Source organism: Saccopteryx leptura, chromosome 3, assembly GCF_036850995.1.
Source record: "Saccopteryx leptura isolate mSacLep1 chromosome 3, mSacLep1_pri_phased_curated, whole genome shotgun sequence".
NCBI lineage: Eukaryota > Metazoa > Chordata > Mammalia > Chiroptera > Emballonuridae > Saccopteryx > Saccopteryx leptura.
Window position 1 is genome coordinate 119,460,402 of NC_089505.1, and position 13,572 is coordinate 119,473,973.

At 45.5% G+C, this 13,572-nt stretch overlaps 1 protein-coding gene across 1 annotated transcript; it reads left to right on the forward strand.

The window, feature by feature from the left end:
* Positions 1-11,800: 11,800 nt before the first annotated feature.
* HPDL (4-hydroxyphenylpyruvate dioxygenase like) lies at positions 11,801-13,467 on the forward strand. The gene has a single exon (XM_066376173.1). The coding sequence runs from the start codon at positions 12,064-12,066 to the stop codon at positions 13,183-13,185; it is 1,122 nt and encodes a 373-aa protein (XP_066232270.1). The 5' UTR covers positions 11,801-12,063; the 3' UTR covers positions 13,186-13,467.
* Positions 13,468-13,572: the final 105 nt, after the last annotated feature.

A 13,572-nucleotide genomic window follows, 5' to 3' on the forward strand; every position in this document is an offset into this window, starting at 1 on the left:
ACTAGCTTCTTCTTCAGCACTCCGCCATCTTGGCTGCTTCTTCTGGCCTCCTTCACGTGACCTTTCTCTGCTCTCCTCTCTGCTCTCTCTTCTAATGCTAATCTCAGGAACCGAGAGAGCAAGCTACCGGTCTGCCCAACTTTATAGTGCAGAAATCAAAACCTTTAATCCAATATACAAAATAGGGAAGTCTCTAACACAAAGTCACTTATCTGAGGCATGATGGGATTGTACCACCCCACATCAAAAAGGGCAGAAAAGGTTTAGTCCTAAAACCAAGCCCCAGGCTACAAGGATCCTGCCTGCCCACAGCCCGCCCCCAACACACATTAATATCACCTGGGCAACGGGCTTCCATGTGGGCAGCGCCATCTTTAACAAAGTGAGCATAATATATTTTATCTGCCCAACAGCTTAATAAAGACAGTTAGATCTTCAAAATAAATTTTGTTTTATTAAATCTTACTTAACAAAGCCCAAACTCTAACAGGCTACAAAATTTGCCTTATGATTATTACTCTCCCCTCCTATCCCACCCCTCCCCCCACCATCTTCTTCCAGATGCGCTGGCCTTTTATTATTATTATTATTATTTTTTTTTTTACAGGGACAGAGAGAGAGTCAGATAGAGGGATAGATAGGGACAGACAGACAGGAACGGAGAGAGATAAGAAGCATCAATCATCATTTTTTTGTTGCGACACCGTAGTTGTTCATTGATTGCTTTCTCATATGTGCCATGACCGCGGGCCTTCAGCAGACTGAGTAAACCCCCGCTTGAGCCATTGACCTTGGGTCTATGCTAGTGAGCTTTTTGCTCAAGCCAGATGAGCCCGCACTCAAGCTGGCAACCCCGGGGTCTTGAACCTGGGTCCTTCCGCATCCCCGTCTGACGCTCTATCCACTGCGCCACCGCCTGGTCAGGCACACTGGCCTTTTTTAAATCTAACACCCACTCTATTTCTGCCTTGGGGCCTTTACACTTTTCTTCTGGTTTTCTCACTTCCTTCAGGAATTAACTCAAAAGACACTTTCTTGAAATCTGATTATCTGCCTGAACATGGATGAACCTTGACGGCAGTAGTGAGATTCAAATAATTTAACAACTGGTTCTCTACCCTAATGACCATTTTAAGTATAAAAAAACGATATAACAAAAGGTAGTTTATTATTCATGCATTTAATACTTAAATAAGAACAATAAAAGAGGTCAAAACTAAAAGGGAGAAACCACAGGCCAAACTAAAACCATGAAGCTGGTGTGTTCCAAAAGGAAAGTTTATTTTAAAAGCGCCCAGGTGCAAAAGGGCTCAGTGCCACAAACCAGCTCGGCTAGCAATTCCAGGTCCTGAGGGAGAACGGTGGGGGATTAAGAAAGTAGACTCACCGAGAAAAGAGGATGGTATCGGGAGGCCTCTTCAATGCTGAAGGTAATATCAGAGAGAGCAAGCCCCCCCCCACCCCCATCTTTGCGTTATTATATAGAATAGACAATTAAAGCCTTTAATCCAATATACAAATAGGGAAGTCTCTGATACAAAGCCACTCATCTGAGGCGTAAATGGAATTCCTCATAAGAGTGCACCACCTGGCCCTGGCCGGTTGGCTCAGCGGTAGAGCGTCGGCCTGGCGTGTGGGGGACCCGGGTTCGATTCCCGGCCAGGGCACATAGGAGAAGCGCCCATTTGCTTCTCCACTCCCCCCCCCCTCGTTCCTCTCTGTCTCTCTCTTCCCCTCCCGCAGCCGAGGCTCCATTGGAGCAAAGATGGCCCGGGCGCTGGGGATGGCTCCTTGGCCTCTGCCCCAGGCGCTAGAGTGGCTCTGGTCGCAACAGAGCGACGCCCCGGAGGGGCAGAGCATCGCCCCCTGGTGGGCAGAGCATCCCCCCTGGTGGGCGTGCCGGGTGGATCCCGGTCGGGCGCCTGCGGGAGTCTGTCTGACTGTCTCTCCCTGTTTCCAGCTTCAGAAAAATACAAAAAAAAAAAAACAAAAAGAGTGCACCACCCTACATCATGCAACAGTCTAGGGTGTGGAGAAAAGCTTAGTGTTGAAAAGATCTTAGTATTAAGAGAGTGGGAAAGACTCAGTCCCAAACCAAGCCTTAGTCTACAATGACCCCGCCAGACTACAGCCTGTCTCCCACAGTTCAGACCAGCAAAGGGTGTCAGCCCTGAGCTGCAGGAGGGAGCAATAGAGATAGGGGTTACTGCAGGCATTTGCTGGCATGGGATTGCCTGCACCTGGACATGCCCAGATTAGCACATTCTGGTTTGTGGCTTTGGTTACAGACTGTCTGTCTCCCTATCTCAACCCTCAGGTCCCTCATGAAGGCTTTGTCCCAAGGACATTTCTCAGAGCCTTCCCAGGGTGGGGGAGTTGCTTGAGGGAAAGGGGAGGTTGGGTGAGGGGAGATGTTTACTGAAGAAGTTGCCCTAGTGGTAAGTTGGGTGAAGGGAATTTGAGTTTTAAAGGGGCTTTGGGTTTAAAGAGCCCTGAACCGCTTGACCTGTGGTGGCGCAGTGGATAGAGCGTCGACCTGGAAATGCTGAGGTCGCCGGTTCGAAACCCTGGGCTTGCCTGGTTAAGGCACATATGGGAGTTGATGCTTCCAGCTCCTCCCCTCCTTCTCTCTCTCTCTCTCTCTCTAAAATGAAATTTAAAAAAAGCACCTCTTACCTAAGAGTGTGCCTTAAAAAATAATTAATTAATTTAAAAATAAATAAATAAAGAGCCCTAAACCTAACAACAACTAGACTGTTATAATAAGGTGACCAATCATCCTCCCTTAGGGAGAACAGTCCTTCTTTTGTAAGGTCTATCCTCCCTTGAAAAGTGTCCTCCTACATGTTTGATACTGTTACAAGATAATACATTGACAAAAAATATTCATTTAATGACCTGACCAGGTGTTGGCACAGTAGATAGAGCATCAGATTGGGATGCTATGACCCAGGTTGGAGACCCCGAGGTCACGAGCTTGAGCACGGGCTCATCTGGTTTGAGGAAAAGCTCACCAGCTTGGACCCAAGGTCGCTGGCTCAAGCAAGGGGTTACTCGGTCTGCTGAAGGCCCATGGTCGAGGCACATATAAGAAAGCAATCAATGAACAACTAAGGTGTCGCAATGTGCAACGAAAAACTAATGATTGATGCTTCTCATCTCTCCGTTCCTGTCTGTCTGCCCCTGTCTATCTCTCTCTCTGTCTCTCTAAAAAATAAATAAATAAATAAATAAATAATAAAATAAAAAAAAATATTCATTCAATGAAAAAGTACTCATTTAGATAATATCTATAATAAATATCAAAAAGTTGGTCACCTTAGTTATAAGAGTTTTAGAATATTAATAAAAAAATTAAATAATACCAGACAAAAACAATAAAACTGGTATTTAAGATATTTCCATATTGTTTCTTCATTGGTGTCCTCACTTGCAATTTTTTTCACCTATGGACAGAATGAACATTATTACTACTGGAGCTTGGAATACGTTGTTGTGCAGATGAACATTAAAAAAGAGTAAGGAGCCTGACTAGGTGGTGGCGCAGTAGAAAGAACGTCGGACTGGGATGCAGAGGACCCAGGTTCGAGACCCCGAGGTCGCCAGCTTGAGCGCGGGCTCATCTGGTTTGAGCAAAAGCTCACCAGCTTGGACCTAAGGTTGCTGGCTCGAGCAAGGGGTTACTCAGTCTGCTGAAGGCCCGCGGTCAAGGCACATATGAGAAAGCAATCACTGAACAACTAAGGTGTTGCAATGTGCAATGAAAAACTAATGATTGATGCTTCTCATCTCTCTGTTCCTGTCTGTCTGTCCCTGTCTATCCCTCTCTCACTCTCTGTCTCTGTAAAATAAAATAAATAAATAAATAAATAAATAAATAAATAAATAAATAAATAAAATATTTTTAAAAAAGAAGAGTAAGGAGTGTAAATTAGTGATTTCCACAGTGGGAGGCTGCCCAGGCACCCACCTTAGAGAGATCCCTGATTACAAGCGCCATTTTAACAACCAGTTCGCCAAACTCAACAGAATTTAGGTCTTGGTTTTGCTGAATCCCACCACTGCTTGAAGACATTATTCTAAGTGAAATAAGCCAATCACAAAGAACACTAACTGTTTTCACTTATATGAGGTACCTTTCTAGAGTAGTCAACACCATAGAGACAGAAAGTAGAATAGTTGTTGCCAGGGTCTTGGGGTAAGGGAGAGTGCGGAGTTATCATTTCATTAAGGTGACCAACTTTTTTACAATGAAAAGGAAGACAAAAATAAATTGAAAAAAACAATATTGTAAATAAAAGAAACATTTTATTCATTGCAACAATAATACACTATAATATGATAAATGTATAATAAAAACATTTGTAATATTTTATATTGTAATTATGCTTAGAGCCTTTTTTTTTTTTTTACAGAGACAGAGAGAGTCAGAGAGAGGGATAGATAGAGACAGACAGGAATGGAGAGAGATGAGAAGCATCAATCAGTTTTTCGTTGTGACACCTTAGTTGTTCATTGATTGCTTTCTCATATGTGCCTTGACCGCGGGCCTTCAGCAGACCGAGTAACCCCTTGCTTGAGCCAGCGACCTTGGGTCCAAGCTGGTGAGCTTTTGCTCAAACCAGGTGAGCCTGTGCTCAAGTTGGCGACCTTGGGGTCTCGAACCTGAGTCTTCCGCATCCCAGTCCGATGCTCTATCCACTGTGCCACCGCCTGGTCAGGCCAGCCTATTAATTTTTAATAATAATTGTAAGAAATGAATGTTTTTCCATTGAATGAATATTTCTTATCAGTGTATCATCTTGTAACAATATATTGAAAATATCTAAACAGGAAATATTCTTCATATTGAATTTTACAGCAAGTGCTGCAGCTAGAGTATCAACATTCAATCTCGATTTCTCACTTGTCCAAAAATCATTAGCAATTGAAAACACTCTTTCAACTGCTGCATTAGTTCCAGGGCAGCACAATGTAAATTGAACAAGAATAAATTTTCACACGGAATATGTTCATTTTTGAAATGGCTGAATATTTCCACTCATCTTTTATCAATTCTGACGTGTTCATTTTCCCATTGTATTAATTTTTCAGAATTTAAATACACATTGTCTTCTAATTTCTTCAAAGAGACAATTGTCATCTATTTTTTTTCTTTTTTTCTTTTTTATTTATTCATTTTTACAGATTTTTATTTATTTATTTATTTTTAATTTTTTACAGAGACAGAGAGTGAGTCAGAGAGAGGGATAGACAGGGACAGAGAGAGATGAGAGGCATCAATCATTAGTTTTTCATTGCGCGTTGCAACACCTTATCGTTCATTGATTGCTTTCTCATATGTGCCTTGACCGCGAGCCTTCAGCAGACCGAGTAGCCCCTTGCTGGATCCAGCGACCCTGGGTTCAAGCTGGTGGGCTTTTGCTCAAACCAGATGAGCCCGCGCTCAAGCTGGCGACCTCGGGGTCTCGAACCTGGGTCCTCTGCATCCCAGTCCGACGCTCTATCCACTGCGCCACCGCCTGGTCAGGCTATTTATTCATTTTTAGAGAGGAGAGAGAGAGGGAGAGAGAGAGAGAGACAGAGAGAGAAAAGAGAGACAGAGAGAGAGAAGGAGGGAGGAGCTGGAAGCATCAACTCCCATATAGCAGGCAAGCCCAGGGGTTTGAACCGGCGACCTCAGCATTTCCAGGTTGACGCTTTATCCACTGCGCCACCACAGGTCAGGCTGTCATCTATTTTGATGTCTGGAATTTCTAGATAGACACTCAAGACAAGATTCAATATCTGTCCGATATACTTGCAATGAAATTAAAAAAACACTATTGAAAACTGTTATTTCCCGTGATGTTTGTTTCAGACCATTCTTCGATATATTGAAAACTTGTGTGGTAAAAATTCTGTACTTCTTTGATAAACTTTTCTGTTATGCCGGGATTTGATTCCTCTAAGTCTGACAATTTTCTTTTTATAATTAAAGGAAAAAAATTTTCTTCAAAATGAGGTTTATATTGAAGGATAAAGTCATTCAAAATAAGACTAACTTCCACCGATGAAATGTGTTCACCTTCACCTTCAATCTTTTGAATTGTTTTGTGAAAAATAGATGCTTGATTATATACAAAATACATTAATATCTCAGATATTTTATTACTGAAAAATGATTCCAGGATTTTAGGACATTTGTCTAAACTTAAATATATAAATGGAGAGGCTCAAATAATTGTAGAACACGCTCTATAGCAAGTGTTAGAGGAAGCCATCTAACTTTTGAATACCCTGAAAGTTTTTTGTATTCAACATTTGCTTCTTCACAAAATTGTTTAAAAGTAACAACATGAATGGTAAAATGACTAAAATGCAAATAAATTGTAGTTATTATTACTTCTACATCAATTGGCATGGCACATGATGCTGTGTTGATTGCATTTGACAAAATATGTGCATTACAACTTATTGCTAGTATTTTCTTTTGGAGTAACTCTTGCAGTTTTACATACACATTATTCACCCCTTTGCGTCTTCGCCCACCAAAATTTGTATTTGTATTATCAGCCATTAGTGCAACAACTTTGGATTTCAAATTGTTTTCATTTATTACTCTGTATAGATGGTTTGACAAAATTTCAGAAGTTTCGCCCTCAATGGATTCTAAATTTAAAATTTTTACTTGAATGCCCTTGATAACATTAAAGTATCTTACTATTATTGGATACAATTTAATTTTATTATGATTTGATGCATCAGATAAAATCATTACAAATGCTGCAGTTTCCAAGTCCTCTGTAAGTATTTTGTCACAGTAATTTTTAAATACAGTACTGATTTCAAAATAGCCTTGCATTTTGTCCTGGCACATGCAAATTTTGCATTGTGAAACTTTTTCAATAATTTAGTTGTACAATCCATACTACGAAAACTCTTATTGTGAATTATGGTATGAAATGCAAATGTTCCCTCCATTGCAGCCAACCGTTTTTTCATCTTCAGAATAATTTGAAGTTTAAAAAAAACCTGTTACTTTACAACTGAAAGCTGATGCATCTAGTGATTGCTTATGTTTGTTGGTGGTCAAGTGTTCCGTTATCGCTTCGCTGCTCTGCTCCCAACTGCAATACAATATTCTCCACTGCAAATATTGCAGAAAACAATGGTATCTTTCTTTGATATGAGGAACGGAAATTCCTTTTCAATTTGTCATTGAAATGGCATTTTCTCTTTTTTGACTTTCCATCCCTTAAATGAAATTAAAAATAAAATATAGAACTACATGAACGATGCAAGCACATTAGGAACTGAAAATGTTACATCATGGTAGGCGAATTTTCTGGAAGCTAAATTAAACAAAACCACTAATTTGGAGTGATATTTGGGTGTATTTATCATTTTCTAATTAAAAAACATGTTTTATGCAACTACTTAAAATGCATTATTAATAGGTATGGTTTAAGGTTAGATTTCCACTTTAAAACTCGAATTTTGGGAAAATACTTGTAAATAAAATTATACATAGTTGGAAATTATTAAATAGATAATGAATTAATAAAACGTGAGTTGTGCTTACCTGTCTATGATTGAATATTCCCTGAGAAAGAAATAATTGGTGAGTCTACAATGTTGTATGTGCCATGTCGTGTTTCAGTAAGAAGTACACAAAGCCATTTGCACAATCGGTATATTGCCCTCTCTCTCAAGGTCTCCCGAGCTGAATGTTGCATGCGTCTCATAATTGTGTCTTGCTGCACTGTACTAATCCTTGACGAATTGTCATGTCAAGTACAAATAGGATGGACGCAATGGATGGACTCTGCATTGATCGGATACAGTGGTACTTTGAGATACAAATTTAATTCATTCTGTAACCGAGCTCATAAGTCAGTCAACTTGTATATCAAACTGCCAATACTGGACCCGTGTGCCAACGCGCCAACTAGTGGCAGCTTCCCGAATCACAACTTGTATCTCGGAATTTCGCTCGAATCTCAAACAAAAATACGGACGAGTCGCAGCTCATATCTTAAAATTTTTTTTGGTATGTTGGTCTGTTCATATCTCAAGGTACCACTGTACAGACATTTACAGATTAGTCTTCCAATATCAAAAAGGAGAACATGTAGGAGGACACTTTTCAAGGGAGGACAGAACTTATAAAAGAAGGACTGTCCTCCCTAGAAGAGGACGATTGGTCACCTTAATTTCATGGGTACAGTTTCAGGTGGGGGAGATGAGGTCAGTGGTTGGATGACGGTGCTGTTAGCGCAACACTAGGAATGTACTTAATACCACTGACCTGTACACATAAAAATGGCTAAAACGGAAAATACTGTTATGTGTATTTTACCACCACAACAAAAAAATAAGTCACCCTTCACTGTGAGGTCTTCCGAGCCACATTTCGTAAAATGTTTACGCGTGAGCAGCTTGGGAGAAGGACGGAGTCACAGACAGGGAGAGCAAGGACAACGCCAGGAAGGCGAGAGCTTCCGGGGAGCTCGGGTGGAAAGGAAAGGGGAGGGAATTTGGAAAGGGCGGGGCCTGGGAGCCGCGGAGCCCGACGCGGAGTCTGACCCGCAGGAGTTCCCAGGCATTTTTGCTATCTGCCCCAGCAGGAGAGCACTCACAGCCAGGATCCGAGGCCCCATCTTTCAAACGTTTCACAGGGTCCTGACCTCAAGGGGACAGGGGTACTATGTTGTTCACTGCCAGATGCCAGCAGGGCTTCAGGAGATTGAGTCTGGCCAAGAAAAAGATCAACATCTACGACCACTTCTACCACCAACTGACCTCTTTATAGACCAGTCTGTGACCTGGGTCAAGATCCAGCACAGTGCCCTTGCAGGACAATGGTGCTCTTGCATCCCGGCCAAGAGGAGTCAGGGGATCTGTTTCAGTTCCTCCTGCCTAGGGCACTTGGTGGAAACCACTTTGGCTGGAGTAAAGGCCTGGAGGTACTAGAGGACCCACTAGAAGCTCACTTAGGACCCTGACCGTGAAAGCCTATTCTATCTTGAGGCCCTGATAATGACAGACTATTCCTCCCCAGCCCTCACAGAGCCCTATTTCCAGGTCCCCTTCCCCCTGAATTTACCTCCCAGTGCCTTCCCAGTGCTCAGGCCTAGGGAATAGCACTACTGTGCCTGTTATTCTGGGTGCTACTACAGCTCCTCTTCTTGTGACATGCCCCTCCACCTCCTGCCCCCACAGAACCAGGCCAGTTTCATAGGCTAAAACCTGGACCCCTTGCCAGGCTGCAGCATGTACTATCTCATTTAATCAAACAACCCTATAAAGTACTATTATTGTTGCCATTTTTACAGATCAGGATAGGCTCAGAGAAGATAAACAACTCAGTTCAAGTCATAAAGCTAGTGAGTGTTGAAGGTAGATTTCAAACCCAGATCTGCCTGGTTGGAAACCATGTTCTCAAATTATCTGGTCTGCAGAGAAGTACCAACTGCCTTTTGCTTTTCACCACCATTGACCAGCTTCTGGGTACTGACTGTCCTTCTGGCTGCAGGCCTAAACCCCCAGCCAAACTTGTTTTTTGTTGGTGTTTTTTTAAAGCCTCATCCTGCAATCACATCCTTTTCTCTCTTGCCAATGAAACTCAACTATAAGTTATTACATCAGGCTGCCTGACAATGAGTCTCTTTTGCAGTGACTGGGACCAAGTCATCCATCTCAAATGCTTCCCAAACCTTATGTTCCATTGCTCCTTTGAGGGCTTGGTTCACATGCCTCACTGACTTTTTACTTATTTCATTTGCACTTCTTGCAATACCTTTCCCAAACCACTCAAGAACACCAAATTAAGCCTAACCAGGCGTTGGCTCAGTGGATAGAGCATCGGACTGGGACGCAGAGGACCCAGGTTTGAAACCCCGAGGTCACCAGCTTGAGCCCGGGCTCATCTGGTTTGAGCAAGGCTCATCAGCTTGAGCCCAAGGTTGCTGGCTTGAGCATGAGGCCACTTGGTCTGCTGTAGCCCCCCACCCCCACCCCGTCAAGGCACATATAAGAAAGCAATCAATAAACAACTAAAGTGCCGCAATGAAGAGTTGATGCTTCTCATTTCTTTCCCTTCTGGTGTGTCTGTCCCTCTCTCTCTCTCCCTCTCTCCTTCTCTCTCTCTCTCTCTCTCCCTCTCTCTCTCATACACACACACACACACACACACACACACACACACACACACACAAAAGAACACCAGCTTAAGTCCCAGAAGACTGCTAATGTCCTCAATCCAGTTATTTCCCACAATTATGGTTCTCAATGCCAGAAACACCCCCAGTAAGCTCCTCTGGCCCAATACTCAGTCCAGAAGCTGTAAAGAACAAGGAAAGTGTGTGGTCTACTCTTAATAAGATTCAGAAGGGGAGAAAGGACACCAGCACAGCTCTTTCAGGCCCTGAACCATCAGTTTTTTCCTCCAAATCTTTTTTTTTTCCTGTATTTTTCTGAAGTTGGAAACCGGGAGGCAGTCAGACAGACTCCCGCATGAGCCTGACCGGGATCCATCCGGCATGCCCACCAGGGGGCGATGCTCTGCCCATCTGGGGCGTTGCTCTGCTGCAACCAGAGCCATTCTAGCGCCTGAGGCAGAGGCCACAGAGCCACCCCCAGCGCCCGGGCTAACTTTGCTCCAATGGAGCCTTGGCTGCGGGAGGGGAAGAGAGAGACAGAGAGGAAGGAGAGGGGGAGGGGTAAAGAAGCAGATGGGCGCTTCTCCTATGTGCCCTGGCTGAGAATCGAACCCAGGACTTCTGCACGCCAGGCCGACGCTCTACCACTGAGCCAACCGGCCAGGGCCTTCCTCCAAATCTTGTTTGGGAATAGGAGGTAAAAAGATGTTGAGAGAAGAGGGCTAATGAAAGAGACAGGCGCAGCATAGAGATTTCCCAAGAGAAAGAAGAGGTGTAGAAGTCATATATTAATAGATGGTCTATCTTCTTATAATATCAATTTCTCTGGGCTATTTTGGGAAGGGAATGAAAATATGAACCTAAAACATTTTTAAGTATCTTAAAATATTTTTAAAGTTTTAAAGGAACATTAGGATATAATAGCAAAATTCTCCAGAATTTTTAAGCTCAAACATAAAATTGCTTTAAAAAAATCACTTACGCCCTGGCCGGTTGGCTCAGAGGTAGAGCGTCGGCCTGGCGTGCGAGAGTCCCGGGTTCGATTCCCGGCCAGGGCACACAGGAGAAGCGCCCATCTGCTTCTCCACCCCTCCTCCTCTCCTTCCTCTCTGTCTCTCTCTTCCCCTCCCGCAGCCAAGGCTCCACTGGAGCAAAGTTTGCCCGGGCACTGAGGATGGCTCCGTGGCCTCTGCCTCAGCCACTAGAATGGCTCTGATTGCAGCAGAACGACGCCCCAGATGGGCAGAGCATCGCCCCCTGGTGGGCATGCCGGGTGGATCCCGGTCGGGCGCATGCGGGAGTCTGTTTGCCTCTCCGTTTCCAACTTTGGAAAAATACAAAAACAAAAACAAACAAACAAAAAAAACAAAAAAACACTTGCTTGTGGGGGAGAATTTTGGCTCCTCCCCCACCTGGGGCTAATTCCCTTCTATCTGAGGTTAGGGGATGAGAGCCCAACTCCTGGCACCGACTGAAGGCAGCTATTGTGACTTTGGAAGGCCGGGGAAGGGAGGCTCAGTGTCCAAGGGTATGACCCAGCCCGAGGCTCTGGGAAGGCGCAGCCCTACGTTCGCGCTGTACCTTCGGCTATAGCCTCTGGGGTGGGAGCGTGGAGTTTCAGTGGTGGCGTCACTGTCTCTGCCCCGTCTCTCCCGCTCCGCCCAGCACAGGCTCCGCGTGGTTTTCTAGTCACCGCGCAGACCCAGTGGTCCCGAGGTATCTTCACAGTGGGGTGGCTCGGCAGAGAGAGCCGCAAGCCTTCAAATGGTAGGCCTGTGACTTCTCCCCGGAAAAGTGCCAGGAACACGCCCCGCGGGCAAAATTGGACTCCACCGGCTTCCGACGACAAGCTAGGGATGGAGAGTCCGGAAGTCCTGAATGACAAGTGACCGGGCTCAAGGGCAGGACAATCCCGACCACCATGGCCGCTTCCGCCCGCCGTCTGTGCCATATCGCTTTCCACGTACCCGCGGGGCAGCCCCTTGCTCAGGATCTGCAGCGCTTCTTCGGCTTTCAGCCCTTGGCCACGCGGGAGGCAGACGGCTGGCGGCAGCTGGCCCTGCGCAGCGGCGATGCGGTCTTTTTAGTGAATGAAGGTGCCGGAACCCGGGAGCCGCTCTACGGCCTGGATCCGCGTTATGCCGTGCCCACCGCCACCAATCTGTGCTTTGATGTGACGGACGCGGGCAGAGCTGCCAGGACACTGGAGGCGCGGGGCTGCTGCGTGCTAGTGCCCCCTGTTAGCGTGCGGGATGCGCAGGGTGCTGCCACTTACACTGTAGTCAGATCTCCGGCTGGCAACCTCAGCCTGACGCTGCTGGAGCGCACCGACTACCGCGGACCCTTCCTACCTGGCTTCCAGCCCCTGTACTCCAAAACCGGCCCGGGCTGGATCAGCCATGTGGACCATCTGACCCTGGCCTGCACCCGTGGCAGCTCCCCCACACTGATGCGCTGGTTCCACGACTGTCTAGGCTTTTACCACCTACCACTGAGCCCAGGGGAGGATCCAGACCTGGGTCTTGAGGTGACAGTAGGGTCTGGGCGAGGGGGCCTAAGGCTCACTGCCCTGCAGACCCCATCCTGCAGTACTGTTCCCACCCTCGTGCTAGCCGAATCCCTGCTAGGGGCCGCCAGTGGACAGGACCAGGTGGAGCAGTTCCTGGCCCAGCACAGAGGGCCAGGCCTACAGCATGTGGGACTATACACACAAAACATAATAGAAGCCACTGAAGGGGTGACAGCGGCTGGAGGCCAGCTCCTGACTCCTCCTGAAGCTTACTACCAGCAGCCAGGCAAGGAAAATCAGATCCTAGCCGCAGGGCTTGAGCCCAGCCGGCTGGCCCAACAGGGAATCCTGCTAGATGGCGATAAAGACAAATTTTTGCTTCAAGTCTTCACCAAGTCTCTCTTTGCAGAGGACACTTTCTTCCTGGAGCTTATTCAGAGGCAGGGGGCCACAGGCTTTGGCCAGGGCAACATCCGAGCCCTGTGGCAGTCTGTGGAGGAGCAAGCTGCCAGGAGTCAGGAAGCCTGTGGATAGCTGGAGCTGGCAGCCATCTATCCTGGAGGTCTGGGAAGTCCAGCACAGGGTCTACAGAGAAACACCTAGAGGCCCAGAGTGAAAGGCTTTGTTTCTAGGGGCCGGGTGTGGCCTCCATCTCATCAATATCTGCCAGCAGTTGAACCTCTCATTGGGGTCCAAAGAGGTGGGTTTGTTTTTAACTATAAAACGTTTGTTACATAGACTACATCTAATATATTGTAAGTGGAAGATATAAAGAATAAAGAAGTGTTTCTCCTTTAGGAAATAGAACATAACCAATACTCTTGAAGACTTTTGTGTCCTTTTCTGACCCCATTTCCCTGTACCCACTTTTAATTTTAGGATTATTAACCCCTTGCTCTTCTGTATTGGGATACAGAATAT

Excerpts from the sequence above, each read along its gene's own strand:
- HPDL (XM_066376173.1), top strand. The coding sequence starts at position 12,064 with ATGGCCGCTTCCGCCCGCCGTCTGTGCCATATCGCTTTCCACGTACCC.